Below are 16,453 nucleotides of genomic sequence, written 5' to 3' on the forward strand. Positions count from 1 at the left end.
TCACAAACCCCACTCCTAGTCCAGCCCCTGTGCCGAGGTTACCAGAGCACAGCCTGTTGGTTGCAAATCAGGGGTTTAAGCATGACAGAAAATTTGAATATGACAATACGAGAAGCACTGCATTAAAAATATATGCCCCACTTTTCCTCTTGCATGGAAAGCCTCAGAGAGCTTTAACAGCTGGAAAGAGATCAGAGGTTTGCACTTTCACATTGGGTTTTTTTGCAAATTACTTTAAAAAAAAAAAGGAGAGAGATGCACTTGGCCTACAAACCCCAGCTGCGATCCACTGAAGCTGTTCTCGTGACAGGAGCCCATCCCTGAGTCTTAGTGGGTCAGTTTTACATACATATTGTGTATCCCTGGGAGAGCCAGGAACTTTAATCACTACTGCTAAAAAAAATATTAATTCCTGAAGCACTGAACTGCACAAAGCACACCTTCAGCTTCTCACCTCAGAGACACTTTTCAGGAAACAGGCGCCAACTCCCAAAAACACCCAGGCAGGACACCTGCAAACCCCCCGCTCACCCCCAAACCCCCCACGCCAACAGAGCCAGAGCTGAGTGCGCAATGTCCAACCCCCGGAGCATCCGCAGAGCGGACGGAGAACAGTCCTGTAAACAACCACGCGTGGGAGGTCTGGGGGTCGCGCCAGGATTGTTTTACAAATCTCAAGTGCTGTCACTTCAGGACGCTCCATCCCGTTACACTCGGTCGTGGTGCAGGGAAAGGTTCTGGCTTAGCCCCAGTTTAATGCTACAGTTTTGCCTCCCAAATAAAACTGCAAAGTTCAGGGCGATTGAAGTAGAACCATGTGCTAGTCAGAAAAAAACAGTATTTCCTTACTTGCTCAGAGCTCTCACCTTCGAGGAACCACTGCCATGCGCTCATTTGTCAGGTTTTCTTTATTCTAGCATCACTTTTGCATTCCTACTTGTGATAGTAAGTTTTGGAACTCTGGTACATGAGACGAACTGGAAGATTTTCTTTAAAACAATTTTCTTTAAAAAGAAAAAAAAAAAAAAAGACAAGACAGCTCTAAGCCACAGCAAAGGACAGGACCCCCAGCAGCCCCGGGCAGCGGAGCAGGGAAAGCCAAGGCAGGTGCAGAGGCAGCAAACACAGGTGTTGGCTTTTCATTCGGAAAGCGCGAGATGGGGAAAGGCTCACGCCAAAAACTGAACTCTGTGGTAGCCAGAACATTGCACAGTGTGAGGGACTGAAAATGGGTGTTCCCGGCCGGCACCACCGCACTTCTGCTTTGGCCAACAGGAACGCTGGGGGCTTCCCCGGGCTGGACTGGCCTGTCCGCAGCACACATGTCTGCTCCCCACACTCACACCCACACTCCTGGGTATGCACAGACAGCCCCACGCTCACACCCACACTCCTGGGTTTGCACAGACACCCCTGTGCTCACACCCACACTCTAGGTTTGGACAGACATGCTGATGAAACGGATGCGCTATGCCTTAACGGTTGGACTCTAAGATCTTAAAGGTCTTTTCCAACCAAAATGATTCAATGATTCTGTGCCGAGGCTCCCTGCAGGCTCTGCTCCCTCAGAACTGCCCTCGGGAACCGCTCACAGCCCCTCCTGCAGTCCCACCTTCCACCCATGTCCCTGGGGAGCAGCTCCCCGCACATGCAGCCACGCTGGTGTCAGCACACATGAGACGCTCACAGGTTACTGATCCCTGATGGTGTGACAGAAAGATCCTCCCACCCACCCTTCTCCCCAGATATCGTGTATTAAAAAGAAAAAAATCCTACTGCAAAGTCCTGGAAGCGATTTGGGGTATGAAACCTCGAGGCTGCTGGCAGGAGACACAGAGGTGGAGCCGGGCCATGGAGAGACTCTGGAAGGAGCGGTGGCTGTGGGGCTGGGACAGGCAGGAGGTGCTCCTGGTCCTGGGGGGCCGGCAGAGGCAGGAGGCGTTTCTGTCCCTGGGGGGGCTGGTGGAGGCAAGAAGAGCTCCTGGTCCTGGCCCTGATGCTCGGGGAGGCAGGAGGTGTCCCTTGCTCCGGGTTGGGTGCCCTCCCCAGGGAGAGCTCTGGCCCAGCACCAGCCCCGGGTGCAGCTCCAGTTCTGGGGGGCGCGGCGGGGGCTCCCCAGCGCTCGCGGTCAGTCCAGCCCCAGGTCTGAGTCGGAGGATGACCTCTCGTCGGCCATGTCGCGGAGGGCGTTCTCCATGGGGGCCAGGGTGCCGCTCGGCGTGATGCCCATGGGCTGGATGACTTGCTCTCTGCAACACAAGTTTGCAGCTGACAGTGCAGGAACAGACTTCCATGGCAGCAGAAACACGGGGCTAGTGGAAACCACCCGAGGCAGCTCAGAACAACCCAGGCCACCACCAAGGATCCCTTTTAGAAGCGGGGGACAGTTCTGGCCCTAAACCCTCCAGCACACCGAGGTGATGGCTGGAAGCACAACCTACAAGTGTTGCCATTCTCAGGTTCCCTGGAGCGGGCTCAGGTTTAGGGCCCTGCTCTGTGTTTTCAGAGGAAAACCAGCACTGGCACCAGCATTCCTCCAGGACACACAGTAAATGCGCTGCCTTCTCCCGCCCACCCTCAGGGTGCTCCAAACTCAGCCGCCGGTCTCTGGGCTCCTCTGTGGCACCTATTGGTGATGGATGAAAGAGCAAGCACTCCTGCAGGGAAAGGACCTGGTGGCACTGGTGCCACCTGTCCCCAGATCGCTGCTTCCTACCAAGCAGCCTTGCCAGGACAGCGGCTGCTGCTCCTGCCAAGCACCCGGCTGAGGCTGGGGAGGCAGCAGGTGCTCGGAAACAGCACAGACGTGCAGAGAACTCCACGGTACACCGTCGTGCCAATGAGCTGCGTGGGGTTTGCTCTGCCTTCCCCACAGCTGAAGGCAACATGCCCCCGTGCGTCTCCCCCACTCTCTTTTACAGCACTTTGGCTAGTGGTGGCCTTGGGAATCCCTTCAGAGACAGGTGTGTGATAAATGTAAATCACGGACACGCAGGTACTAATACAAACACAGAGTTTTCTAGTACCTGGACAACTTGTCAAACATGTTAACTAACTTCATGGCTTCATATTCCTTCTGCTCTTCAGTCATCCCTTCCATGGGGTTGGGCAGTTTCTCCTCGACGCGACCCGTCACAGGGTTAATGCTGCAAGAACAGTGAGGCCGGGGCGAGGAAGGGAGGTGAAGCAGAGGTGTGTGGAAAGGGCTGTTCAAAAACCTCCCTCACTTCTGCTGAGCAGAGAACACAGCAGCAAGGCAGCTGTCATTGCTGCTCATCTCCTTAGCCCCAAGTGCTATCACAGTGCACATGGTGCTTCTGACCTTTCTGTATGTCCTACACACAATCATCCCCCTCTACAAATCCCCCCCGATTCTCTGGTGTGAGTGACGACCCCATCCTACCTATCCCACCATGCAGCTCTAAACCAGGAGCACAAGGGCAGACAACACCTCTTCCCCCTCCTTAAGCCAGGGGGCAAAAAGCTAACAGAGGGGGGGAAAAAAGGCAAAAACCAACCTGTAGACCACAGTGAACAGGATGGCAGAAAGTAGGGGACTAGCTCCCCTCACCCTTGAGTTACCACCACCTGCCAGCAGGCAAAGAAAAAAAGCCACAGACAAAACCTGAGTGCTCTCCAGCAGCACAGGGCCTGGAGATGTAGAGAAGGAACCAATGGAATCACAGAATAGATTCTATGATTTGAATACAATAGAACAGAATCTATGATTTGGAATTGGCACTTCCAGCCCTGCTGCAAGAGGGGACCACCCCTATCCCTTACCCCAGTGCACTCCGATGTGTGGGTGCCAACAAGGGGTGTAAGACATGGATTACAGACACGCTGCTCATGCACACCACGATTACAGACATGCTGCTTGTGCACAGCACACACAGGTCTGGCATAGAGCGGGCCCCGTCTGAAGGAACCCGCGGGTTCCAGGGCCATGCCCAGCTCCAGGGACCGAACACACGCTCCGGTGCCGCTGCACCATGAGCCGCTCAGCGCGGAGGCGTTTCACCAAGAACGGGCAGGGATGGGGAACACAAGGTCAAAACGGAGGGTGAAGCTGCTGAGCAATGCAGAAGGAAATGTGCTTGTGCAAAAGCAGGACAAGGGGGATGGCGGGGAGGAGGATGAAGAAAGGGCAGAGCAGGAGTGGGATGAAGGTGCAGGAAGAGGGGGAGCAGAGTTCTTTACTTGGGTTTTGCCTCTTTGTACTCCTCAGTGTCCGTGTCTTCATCTTCCGAGTACTCGCCCTCCTCCCAGCCGCCAGCCATGAGGCCTCGTGCCGCCAGCAGCCCCGCCGCGTTCCCGTAGCCCGTGTACTTCACAAACCGCGACACTGCCGGGACAAGGGGAGAGACCACCCTGTGCCTCCCTCCTGCTCCTCCAGCCGCTCTGCTCCTGGGGGCAAGGCCGCAGAGACCCAGAAATGCCAGCGCTGCTTTGACCTCAGAGGGAGCGAAGGGACAAGCTCCTCTCAGCTGCAGAGTGTCACCCAGCCCACACTCACCAGCTGTCCCCGAGCCCCAGAACTCCCTGTCCCCAAAGCCACAGAGCCCTGCAGCTCACCACTCTCCTTGCAGAGCACGAAGAGGAACTCTGCTGCGCAATGCTTCACGTCTGTGTCAATGTGGGTCATCAGACGCACCAGCTTGTTGCGCAGCGAGTTCCCCACCTCCGGCCGGTTCCGCACGTCTCGCAGCGGCGGCAGCACCTGCAAGGACAGAGCGAGGGGTGACTGGTGGAGCTGGGACAGCACCGGCAGGTCAGACAGGGGAAAATGTCCCTGTGTTTTACAAATCAGCTAAAACTGATAAATCCACAGAGCGTGAGAGATGTGGGAAAAACGCTGTGGGTACCAAGGGCCTCAACCAACGTGTATCGGAAGCTGGCAGAGGCAGAGGGGTCTGTGTGGAGGACGGCACTAATCGGGTGGTTTGCTGTCCCACTCTCCTCAGCAGCGTCACTCGGCTGCTGGCTGAAGCACCACGCACCTTCGCCTTCAGGAACTTCCTTGTCTGGCGGTGGACACGGGCGCTCTCGGTCAGCAGGTTCAGCACTGGGGTCAGACTCTCCTTCAGCTTGTGGCCCTGCAGAAACGTCCACAATATGAACAGCACGTCAGTCACGCTGGGCTCAGCCTGTCTGGCTTGTGGTGGAGAACATGAGCACAGTCCATCAGAGAAACAGATGGAGACCGAAGCTTTCCAGGGTCTGCCACAGGAACTCAGCGCTGCATCACCCCTCCTGGCCCTGCTCTCTGGCACGGCAGCGCTGGAAGTGTTTGTGCAGGGCATCCAGAGCAGAGAGCTGCTGTGGTAAAATTCAGAAGCCCTTTGGAGTGACTCCAGGGACCAAAAACCACAGATAGCTTGAAAATAATGCAAATTCCGGCTTCCAGAAGCTGCCCACCAGGTCACTATGGAGTGAAGTGGAGCACGGATTATTTCCACCACCCAGCTAATCACTGACTGTTCCACGGCTCTCACCACCGCAGCCCTCAAAAGCAAGGACCCAGTCACCTTCCCAGTCAACAGACACTGTTTTAGTCCCACCAACCACAAGTTTTGCCTCTTTTACGAACTGTCCCTCCTACAAAGGGCTATCTCCAAACGGGCCATGCCTTGCTGGTGCCCCGTGGCGCTGGCACTCGGCTCCTCCAGGCTGCGGTGCCGTGAGCCCTGACCCGAGGGCGCCGAGCTCCCGCAGCCCCCGCTCACCCTGTCCAGGCGCCGCTCCAGGAAGCCCAGCAGGACGCTGACCGCGTCCATGTTGACACCCATGTACTCCAGCGAGCCCGGCCGCACCTTCGGCGTCAGCAGCACATCCAGACACTTCAGGGGCAGGTTGCCCAGAAGGTTAACGGTGTGACTGAACACATAAAAGAGACGTGAACACAGAGTCACGGATCTTTGTTCAGTTCTTAGCTCTCCAAAAACAAAAGTTCATGACTGACTTCCAGGAGTGTGAGGACCCTGAGCTCCAAGTTGTCCTTGGGCTGCACCCCAAGCTCCTCACACCACTGAAGGGAATAAATTAAACTGCTCTTTGAGTTGTTGAACTACTCACTGAGAGTCCAAAGGGACTTCAGTGACACTGAGAAACCCTGGATCTTGACGCAGAGGCCAAGCAGGACCACTCTGGATGGCCAAAGATCCTTCTCCAGTCTCTCCTGCTGCATCTCTCCTCCTCCCCTTTGCGGCCAATGCAACACATTGCTTGGGATTCCCCTGACTGTGGTTTTCTTGGGGACAGGACGGTGTCACCTGCTCACAGCTGCCACCCCTGGACCAGCAATGCTCAGCAGGGTGACACAGGCAATTTCTCAGCATGACTCTAGGGACACACAGTTAATAAGGCCAGCCATGGGCTCTTTAATTAAAGTACCAAACACCTGCCCTGGCAAGCTGCCCACCGCAGTGGGTGGCACATTGAGGCCTGACACAGGACACTGAACGTGGCCCCCCAGGTCAGGCAAGCTGGAAAAAGCACGTCCTCCCGCAGCCAGGGATGGTGGCATTGCCACACATGATGTCATCGCGGTGAGCAGGGCTGTCCCCGAGCTCTGGCAGCACAGGAACCCGTAAGCCCAAACAGAGTCGCCTGCTTGTCACCAGTGACCCCAGCAGTCACCAAAGAGCAGAGATGTTAATGCCGAGGTCAGGCAGGACCTGCCTCCCAGAGACCTCAGGGCTGTTCCGGGCAGAGATGAAAACCCGGTTGTCAAACACAGACCTGTGGAACTCCTCTGTGCGCTCCTCTCCGTCGGCGCAGATCATCAGGCAGTGCCGCAGGAGGGCACCCAGGTGCCGGTACAGAGCTGCATCTTCCTGGCCCCAAACAGAACATGAAAACCTAGATCAGGAAAGGGGCTTCTCCGCCTCCCAGAGCCCGCTGCCCACAGCCCAGCCCTCCTCCAGCAGCCTGGAACCGGCAGCTCCTGTTTACATGGCAGTGAATTGTGTCAGTAAGAAGGAAAAATACCCGACCTTCACATTTTAATGCTCTAAAAGTCTTAATGGTTAATAATGCATCAGACAGGCAGTGCTCTAGGGAGGAAGGTCTGGACACGAGATTCTTGCTACATGTACCCAGGGCTACATGAGGGCCCATACGTAACATGAGGAAACGCAAGCGCAGGAGAAAACCAGCAGCCAAACTTCAGCCCAGTGACACGCGAATGGGGTGGGACAGCCCAGAGCTCACCTCGTCCACCTCCCTCTTGCTGGAATCAAAGGTGATGTTGAAGAGCACTTTCAGGATCTCCATGGCTCGCTCCGTCTCCTGCCGAGGCAAGGGAGGGAGAAGTCCCTCCTCGGTGGCAACCTCGTAGGGGTCCAGCCACTTCACGCCAAGGGTCAGCTCCAGGGTGTCCGTCATGAGGCCAATGCCCCTGAGCTCCTGCGCCAGCTGCTGCCGGACATCCACCCTCAGGGCCGTCAGCAGGAACAGCAGCCGCAGGTCAAAGAACTTCACCTCGTGGGGAAGGCTCCTCTCGTTGTACAGCTTGATGCGCTCGGCCAGGCCCACCACCAGCCGGGCTTCGGCCGTCAGCTCCTGCGCCCTGGGGCTACTGAACACGATGTTGCAGAGACACTTGAGGGATTCCAGGATCACATCCAAGTCCGGGACCTCCCGGAGGAGCTCCTCGCAGTAATTTATGCCAGCGTGGCGGGAGAGGGTCCTCAGGCCCTCCTTGGTGGCAAAGGGCTCCAGGCAGTGTTTGTCGCGGGACAGGATGCGGATGCTTTCCAAGCAGGTGACCTGGCAGGATGGCTGCAGTTCTCTTTCCAGGAACTTGATCAGCAGCTGGGCCATTTTCTGTGCAGATGGAAACAAGCAATGCCTCACACACCCACATGTCTCAGTGCTCCCCACCACCCTGCCACACTCTGCCCTGGCAGACGCGTTGTCTAGAGATGGGCCTGCGAGCGGCTCTGGGGCAGGTCTGCACTCAGGAGGTGTTCGGCTCTGGCATCTGATCCTGACCCAGAACGAGCAAGGAGCAGAGAACGGCTGGGAGAGAACAGCACCGCGGTGAGGCGGATCTCACTGCATCTCTCTATGTGACGCTGGATCAGAGCACGTGTCTTCCCACACACATCACAAAGCGATCCAGGATTGCAAGGTTTGCTGTCACTAGGGCTAATTGGCTTAACAGCCTAACCAGTTATACTTCACAATAATCAAAGGACTGAGGGAAGGAATGAAGCAAAAATGAAATTTAGTCCGTAATGTGAGGCTGGCAAGACTGAGCAAGCTGCAGCTGACAAAGCCTGCCTCACAAGCACAGCCTTGAGAAGTGAGAAAGTGCAGTCACTGCTCTGCTCCTTCTGTACAAGGTGACAGACACAAGAGTTAAAAGTACTCAAAATACCCAAAGCCCCTGAGTGACTCAGGTTAAAAAGACCTCAGAGCATGTGCCCAGGGCTGAACGTCCAGAACAGAGTTCCAGGCACCAGCTGGCGATGCTCAGTTCGGATCCCACAGCACACAGCCCAACGAGTGCAGCATCCCCAGGCTGTGCCCCAGTTCCCGGCCTGTGTGAGCATCCCAGCTTGTGCAGCAGCTCAGCGCAAGGCAAAGAGCTCAGACCTTGTGAGAGCTGGTTCCACGTGTCAGGCTGTACCTGGGAAAACTTGCTGGCAGTGGCACAGACACAAGAGGTCCCGTTCTGCACCCGGCTGCCTGGCACACACCTGCTGTGCTAACACAGGTGTTAGTGCAATCAAACAAACTCAACTAGGAGGTCGATCCAGCTGGAAAGTAATCCAGGAAAAAAACAAGAGCTATTCTTTAGTTAGATCAGCCCACTAACCAGGTGCAGCCATGCAAAGGTCTGTCCTGGCAGGAAAGAACAACAAGAGCACACAGAACAGGCAGGAGCGTTCCTCTCCACTGAGCCGCAGCTCACACCAGCTGAAGGTCTGTGACACCTGGCCTGGGTCAGACCTGCGCTGGCTCATGGCAAACCGCTCATCCACAGAGCCCTGCTGGGACCCCTGCACCGCAGGATCATACTGCAGACACAAGGGATCACACCTTTCATACACCCATGGCTGGGACTGTACGCACCATGGAACCCACGGGGCTGGTAATGCCAGAAGGATGCTGGTCCTTATCCAAAACCACCAGCTACCAATGGAAAACTGGAGCCAGACTATTCCCTAAGTTAACAAAAACCACTCATTTCCTTCCCTGTAGGAGCTGCCACCACCAATCCCTACTGGACACAAGTACAGAGTAGTGGCAGATTTCCACATCCGAGTAAAGAGAGCGAAGAGTGTGCCTACCTTCCTCTCCTCCCGCTCCCCATCGTCAAAGGTGAAGCACTGAGATTTCTGTGGGGGCAAAACAAAGACAAAGTAAGTAAGAGGTTAAAAACCCACAAAACTCTTTGTCCCAGCCAGGGAGGGCCATTCAGGCAGAAGGCAGCACAGGACACACTCTGAAAGCCAGCGCATCTCCTCAAGGACAGTCCCCAGTGGCACAGAGCAGGAATCAGCAGGGCAGGGAGTGCCATGGTGCCCACAGAGCTCGGTGATATTTGTGTGTTTGTAACAAGCAGCAAAAGCTCCACGGGAACAAGACAGAGGAAAACTTTCCTGCCACGGAGGTTTTTGTTTCCATCCTGCCTTTTCTTTCCAACACTGTCTCTACTTGGGCGACTCCAGCCACGTGCTTCACAACCTGGGGAACAGATCTGGTTTGGGCAGCACAGAGGGGCCGCACCCCTCGGTCTGCAGTGCTCCCCCTGACCGAGCTCCGTGGGTCCCCATTTCTCTTTCATCCTCAAAACACACCGGTGATGATCACTGTCCATCGCCCTTGGCCGCTGGCTCCGCGAGGAGGCCGGACATGCAGCCCAAAGCTGTGCCCATCTGACAGACGGACTATCCGTAAATCCCACAGCAAGGCGGGCAGTCACCGCCATCCCAACATCCCGGAACAGCCGGTAATTCCCTGCTCAGCAACACCAACAAGCCGTGCCTGCACACTGCTCCCCTTGATATTTACTGTTCCATTTCCTGACCACAACAAAACGCTGTCTCCTTGTTACTTGCCAACAGATCCTGGTGGTTACTGAGGTCTCTTCCAAACAAAATGATTCTATGAAGTCGTTGAGTTTATCTGCAGTTCCATAATCCTCTTTGATTGCTCCATTTCTAGATGGGCTAGCAAAACCACTGGCATTCTCACAAGTTTTGCACACTTGATACACAGACAAAGGATCCAGCTGGAGGAATTCAACAGACAAGGTTGTGGTTTGATGCCTCCAGCTGGTTACACACCAAACTCCGTTCCACTCCCAGATTCTCCAGCCTACATCTGCTGCAGGTGCCGTCAGTCCTGCAGACTGTCTCTAACAGAACACACTCCTTCTCTGTAATATCCCCATGTTTCAAAACCGATTGCTGGAAAGAGTGGCACACTCTCCCTCTTGCACACTTGTGCAAAATGTTCACAGGTTTTCCCCGCTGGCTCCCCACCTACTCAGGGATGGTGCAGAATGAGTCACAGAGATCCGCAGGGCCAGCCCTGCCCCGGTGGGAACCCTCCAAAGGAAATTTCCCTGACAACCAGAGTCTATTTCAAAAGAGATTTACCCCCCCAGATAATCTGTTGCTACTTTAAGGCTAGAAATGCTTCCATCTCTGCTTCCCAACCATTCTTTTTTTTGATATTCTATATTTGTTATTTACTTCTTACTGTCAGCTTTCAGATTAGGCACCTGCATCAAATTCCAGCAGCCCAGCCCTGTTCACCTCTCCTGATCTTTTACTTGCAAATGATGACAAGCATTTCACCTGCAGCTCCTCCCCAGGCCTCCCTTTCGCTACCTCCAAACCTTGCCTTAACATAAAAGTTCCTCCTACTCCGTCTTCACACCGAGGTTTATTTCTGCACCAGGTTTTACCTGGGATACAGATAATAATTAAAAGAAAAAAATCCCTTCTACGTGCTTTACATCCAGTACTCAAAGGAACGAATATCAATAGAGGCTGCTTAGCTGCTTCCTAGCAGAACATCAAGCAATAAACCACCTGCAAGCAGAAGATGCAGCAGTCTGTGGCATTTTCATGGCAGTAACGCGCAGACAGATGCGCTCAGAGGAGACAGACTGGGCGGCACAGAGGCTCCCAACATGGCCAGCCTGCCCGCGGGCTGGAAGCAGCTGACGCTCACTCACCTCGCGGTTGTAGATCTGAAGCACCTTGAGCACCGTGTCCTGCTCCCCGCCCTCCAGCATGGCCACCACAGTCCTCAGCTCCATCATCGCCACGGCTCAGCTTCGGCGAGAGGTGAAAGCGGGAGGAGGGGGGCGAGGGGCTGCCAGGGCTCCTGATAACCGACACAGAGATGTGCCAGGGAGAGAGAGGGGTGCGGAAAGGAAGGAGGGGAAAAAACAAAACAGAAAAATCCCCAAGTGAGATTCTCACGCTGTTGCATCAATAAAAGCAGAGCAGATGGATAACCCCAGTAAAACCAGCAGCCAGCTTCCCCTCTCTCCCTCTAATCCTCTTCTTCTTCTCTTTGCTTTTCAATGTTTAATACATGCCCTCCCAGCAAAGCACTGGGGAAAGCCTCCCCCCTCCCAGCCAGGGGATTAACACAGAGCAGATAACAGCAGCTCCCTGAAATAGCTCGCTGCCTCCTCCTCCCCGCTGCCCTGATTTCTGTTACTGCACAGGAGAAAATAAAAATAAAATATCCAGAAACACTCTTGTGGAGTAAAAAGGGATGGATGGGAAAGCCAGCCAGACAGGAAAGGATCCTCCTGGCTGCCCTAGGGCAGAGCCACCTTCTGGGGTGATGAAAAGGAAGAAATCGTCGGGGTTTTGTCGCAGTCGCTGCTCAGTGCGGAGCCCGATCAGGCCGTGCACCAGATCAGGGCCCAGCCCCGCACAGGCGGTAACAACGCATGGACGGGGCTGGCGGGTGTCCCAGCTCAATCACGGCCTCGTGATAATAATGTAAATGAGCAGATGTGCACAGGGACACGACTGATGGGATTATTCTGGGCACGAGTAGAGCTGTGCAAGCCCACAGTGTTGGAAAGCAACTCCTAATGGTGGAAAAGCAGCAAATTTGAGTACATATGTGAGCACATATGTGAGCACGTACATCCGCCCAGACTCTGTGTGGCCACGTACCGCGTCCTGCATCACGAACAAGCGCTGGCCAGACCTCGTTACAAAAGCCGTGCCGGCCCTGGGCCCTGTGCCGAGACCCCGGGGTTCGGGGGATCCCTGGGAGCACCAGGTCACCCCCTGGCACAGCCGGAAGGGTTTGGGGGCGAGGGGCAGCCCCGGGCTCGGCAAGCCGCCAGCTGTGCAGGCAGATGTGCCCAGCGGGCCCGCCCCGGCCGGTCTCGGGGACAGACACGGGCAGGGCGCAGCGTGTGTCACGGTCCCCAGCTCTCCGCTCCCCCAGCCCCTCCTCGCACTGCCCTCGCCTTTCAAAACCCCTTTCACCCCTGTTTCGGCCCCGAAACAGCCGGGCGAAGCGCCGGCGGTACCTGCGGCACGTTAATCCTCGGAGCGCGCCGGGGCCGCGGGCTGCGCTGGGCAGGAGCCCGGCCCGCCCGGGCGGAGCGGCGGGGCGGAGGGAAGGGAAGCGGCGGCACCTTCCTCCCGGCCGCCCCGGCTTCCTGCCGCGCTTCCTGCCCGGCCCGGCCTCCCCCGGCGCTCCCGCCGCCCTGCGCTGCCGCGGGCCGGGCAGCGGGGCCGGGCTCGGCCGGGCCGCCCCGAGGGGTCCCGGTGCCCCGGGAGCAGCCGCCGCCCCCCGCCCGGCACGGGAGCCGGGGGCAGCGGGAGGGGCCGCCGTGCGGAGGCGGGGACCGGAGCGGCTCCGCCCGGCCAGGCGGGGCCGGGGCCGCCATGGCGGAGTGGGGCCGAGGTGAGGCCGGGGGAGCCCCGGGGGGAGCCCGGGACGGGCCGCCGCTCCGCTCGGCTCCGCCAGCCCGGCGGGGCACGGCGCCCGGAGCCGCTGGGCGGGTGGCGGCCCGGGCGCTGCCGGCGTTTCTAACCGGTTGGGGCAAGTTTGGGGAGTTTTTGTCAAACGGCTTTGGGAGCGTTTGATGGCGCAAGCCCCAGCGAGGCCGCGGGTGCGAGGCGGCAGCGGAGCGGCCGTGCGACCCGTGGGGCAGCGCCGGCGGTGCCGCGGGTGGGCACACGCAGGACGGGGCAGCGCTCAGACCCGCTCTCCTCCCTCCCCAGGGCAGGGGCCGGGGGCCGTGGAGGACGTGCTGGACGCGGAGAACAAGCGCATGGCGGACAGCCTGGCCAGCAAGGTCACCAGGCTGAAGTCGGTGAGCTGCCGGCGCCGGGACGTCGGGTGTCGGCGCTGTTCGTGGGGCCTCGCAGGAGGTGCACCCTGCGGTCAATACAGGGGCCTTCCACGCATTAGTGACTCTCACCTGTTGGTGATATAAGGGCCATCTGTCACCTGTGAAACACCAGGGACAGCTTTACGAATCTCCGCTTTCCTTCTGAGGTTTAGTGACATCTTCTAATGGGGGTGATACGGGTTTGGCGGCACTCAGGGAAGGAGTTTTAGGCACAGAGAAAACATAAAAGCTGCACAGAGGGGTATTGCTAAGTACAGCTCCTCGGGAAAAGTTCACAGTGCAAAGGCAGGTAAATTACTTTTGAAAAGTACACGTCTGTATATGAGCAGCGTTCTTAAAGCTGCTTTGCTCCTACTGACATGAAATACTTTGCGTTAGAGCTTAATAGAACTCAATGACTCGCCTTGTAGAAGGGAAGGCTCTGAATTCCTGCTGTTGTCCCTCAGTGTTTAAATGCTCCTGTCCTATATATGAATGTTTCATTCTCCGCGCTGCAGAGCTGAAAAAGTTCAACAGCCTGAAACTGCAATGAGAATCTTGTTCCTCTACAGAACAAGCCTGTGTCCATCGGAGCCAGGGCAGCAGTGCCTTGCTTTTCTAATGTGCATTTCACATTTCACCAGCACTAGATGCATTAAAGGTTCTCTCTGTATTAAAAATTCATTAGTACCTGTTTCCTCCCTGATCCTGTGCAGCTGGCTCTGGATATCGACAAGGATGCTGAGGAGCAGAACCGTTACCTGGATGGCATGGTAAGGAGCCAACGAGATGGAAAAGCGTGACTTCTTTGTGCCGACTCTTGGCAGTGACCCAAACGGTGAAAGTTTAAAGTTCGCAGGCAAACTTAAATCCCAGGGGTTGGCTGGCAAACCGGGGCGTGCAGCTAAACCTGTGTCCAGTGGACTTCTTGATATATAAACATCAGATCCCAAGCAGCTGCTGGTGGCACTTTGTCCCAGTGTACCCAGCACCTGGAGAGGGGGATGTCGGACACACCTCAGAAACACAGATCCGCACTGGGACCACAGAGCTGCCTCCAGGGCTGGCGCTGGGACAGGGGACAGGGGCCTGTTCCTCAGCAGCTCCATGAGCTCCGCAGTGCTGTGTAAATCTGCCGGGTTATTTACCGCAGCACCTGAAACACGGACTGCTGGGACGCCGTACTTCACTGCTGTTTTCGGAAGGAGCAAAGCTGATGCCTTGGGTCCGCTCCGGTTCTTTGCTGCCCTGTTCTGTCATCCTGACACACAACACCCGATAAAACCAAAACCGCTTCCCGAGCAATCTGCTGCTTAAGCGTTGGCTGCTGGTGGAGACTCGCAGTGCGCTGGGAAAAGGCCAGAACAGCAGATTCCTGGGTTACCTGCTACGGCTTTTTAGGAGAAAAGTGTGGATGTTTTTAGCTAGGAAATGGGAGACTCTTGAGGGATCTCTTCATCTGTTTATAATGCCTCCATCTTCGTTTTCTTCCCCCTTCAGGATTCGGATTTTCTGAGTGTGACTGGCCTGCTGACCGGCAGCGTGAAGCGTTTCTCCACCATGACCCGCTCCGGGAGGGAGAACCGCAAGTTGCTCTGTTCTGTCTCAGCAGGACTGATTGTTGTTTTCTTCATCCTCTATTATCTCGTTTCCAGAGCAGGGACTTGAGCTTGTTGTTCTGCAGGTTTTACAGAACAAAAAACACAATTGACAGACTTGTTCAGCACCTTTGTCCGTCTGCCCTGTGGTGGAGTCTCTGAGATGTTCCAGAGAGACCTTTCAAATAGTGTTTCTTTCCACCAGCTCCTTGTCAGTTTTGGGGCTGGGCTCAGACATCTCTTTATAAAACGAGGATGTTTGATTCAAAATGGATTTTCATGTAAAACACGATTTTGATGTTGTTAAATGCTTACGTCTTTATCTCTTGCCTTGTTGTCCGTGTCTTGCGGCCAGTTTTTAAGGGGCACTTTGGTGTTATCTCCCTTGCTGATGTTCGGTACCAGGCCTGTGAGATGGGGCCGACAGATCCAGAGACTTGTCGATACTTGGAAGTTTAATAAACCCTCTGTCCTTGGGCTATCCCGGGTCCAGATCTGTGCTATCCTGTGTTCAGCCGCACCAAACTGCTACCAAAATACTGCCCTACCTGGATTAGGTGTCATCTTTTCCACATATGGGGAAAAACATGCAGGGAAGGCAAGTAGAAAGGAGGCAGCAGTGACTTTCTCTGGTTCTTCCTGCTGCTCTGGTCCAGACTCTTTCTATTCAAAGAACAATGGGTGAACTGATGGACTTTGATTTTCTGACAGGAGGCTGCTGAACAGCCTGGTCTTCATAACAGTGGCAGGTTTGTTTTCCTTTTACTGCTGTAAATAAAGCTCTGGTTTTAGAACTTTTTGCTTAAGTGTTTTTTCCCTTGTGCTTGCATGTTAGCAAGGCTAAATACCAGGATCGAATCACTTGGTTGTTCTGCTTGAACTGTAGAGAACCTGCTGCTGGGGAGCCCAATTCCGACGCTGTCCCGAGGAACAGCCCATCCTCGGTGCCCCGAAATGCAGGTTGGGAGCAGCAGCTCCTGGTTGCTCCACAGGCTCTGCCGCTGCAGGGGGTGGTTTTGTCTTGTGTTCTCTGAACAAGCGACTTTTCAGAAGCTGAGCTGCAGAGGAAACTGTCTTTAGTACCTTTCTATGTCAGTTTAGGCACTAAATAGTCCAACTGTCCATCTGGGTTTGATTTGCCTTTGCCTTTCTCTGCAGAGGAAACCTGTTCCTATTTTTAACATTTTGTCTCTGACCCTTGGAATTCCGCGGTGTCCCCAGGCACCCCGGGCCCGGTGGGGACCCGCCAGCTGAGGGTCGTGTGGCCCCGTGGGGACGCGGACCCACCCGGTGTTGTGTGGGAACAAGGAGAGGGACACGAGGGTGCGTGGGGACACCGGGGAGGCAGGGGGACGGACGAACGGAGGGGACACAGGGCCGGGGTCGGCACCGGCTGCTCACCCCTGGGGCCGGTGTCTCCCTCGGGACACGGCAGGACCAGCCCGGCCTCGGCCGGCCCCGACCGCCATGACGGGCAGCGCGGCCGGTTGCCGCGGCGACGGGACTTCCGGCGGAAGTG

General features: G+C 56.0%; 2 protein-coding genes across 2 annotated transcripts; one reads left to right on the forward strand and one right to left on the reverse strand.

Moving 5' to 3' along the window:
* Window positions 1-890: 890 nt before the first annotated feature.
* Window positions 891-12,863, reverse strand: RIC8A (RIC8 guanine nucleotide exchange factor A). The gene is made up of 11 exons (XM_065635682.1): window positions 12,527-12,863; window positions 11,198-11,349; window positions 9,300-9,347; window positions 7,213-7,827; window positions 6,742-6,836; window positions 5,727-5,877; window positions 5,001-5,096; window positions 4,576-4,720; window positions 4,201-4,345; window positions 3,027-3,146; window positions 891-2,249 (listed from the first exon to the last, which is right to left on the reverse strand). Exons 2-11 carry the CDS (start codon window positions 11,282-11,284, stop codon window positions 2,129-2,131), a joined length of 1,623 nt encoding a protein of 540 aa, XP_065491754.1. The 5' UTR covers window positions 11,285-11,349; window positions 12,527-12,863; the 3' UTR covers window positions 891-2,128.
* On the forward strand, window positions 12,824-15,728 carry BET1L (Bet1 golgi vesicular membrane trafficking protein like). Its single transcript, XM_065635689.1, has 4 exons — window positions 12,824-12,906; window positions 13,227-13,318; window positions 14,053-14,109; window positions 14,837-15,728. Exons 1-4 carry the CDS (start codon window positions 12,888-12,890, stop codon window positions 15,002-15,004), a joined length of 336 nt encoding a protein of 111 aa, XP_065491761.1. The 5' UTR covers window positions 12,824-12,887; the 3' UTR covers window positions 15,005-15,728.
* Window positions 15,729-16,453: the final 725 nt, after the last annotated feature.

This window comes from Caloenas nicobarica, chromosome 5 (genome assembly GCF_036013445.1).
Source record: "Caloenas nicobarica isolate bCalNic1 chromosome 5, bCalNic1.hap1, whole genome shotgun sequence".
NCBI classification, from domain to species: Eukaryota; Metazoa; Chordata; class Aves; order Columbiformes; family Columbidae; genus Caloenas; species Caloenas nicobarica.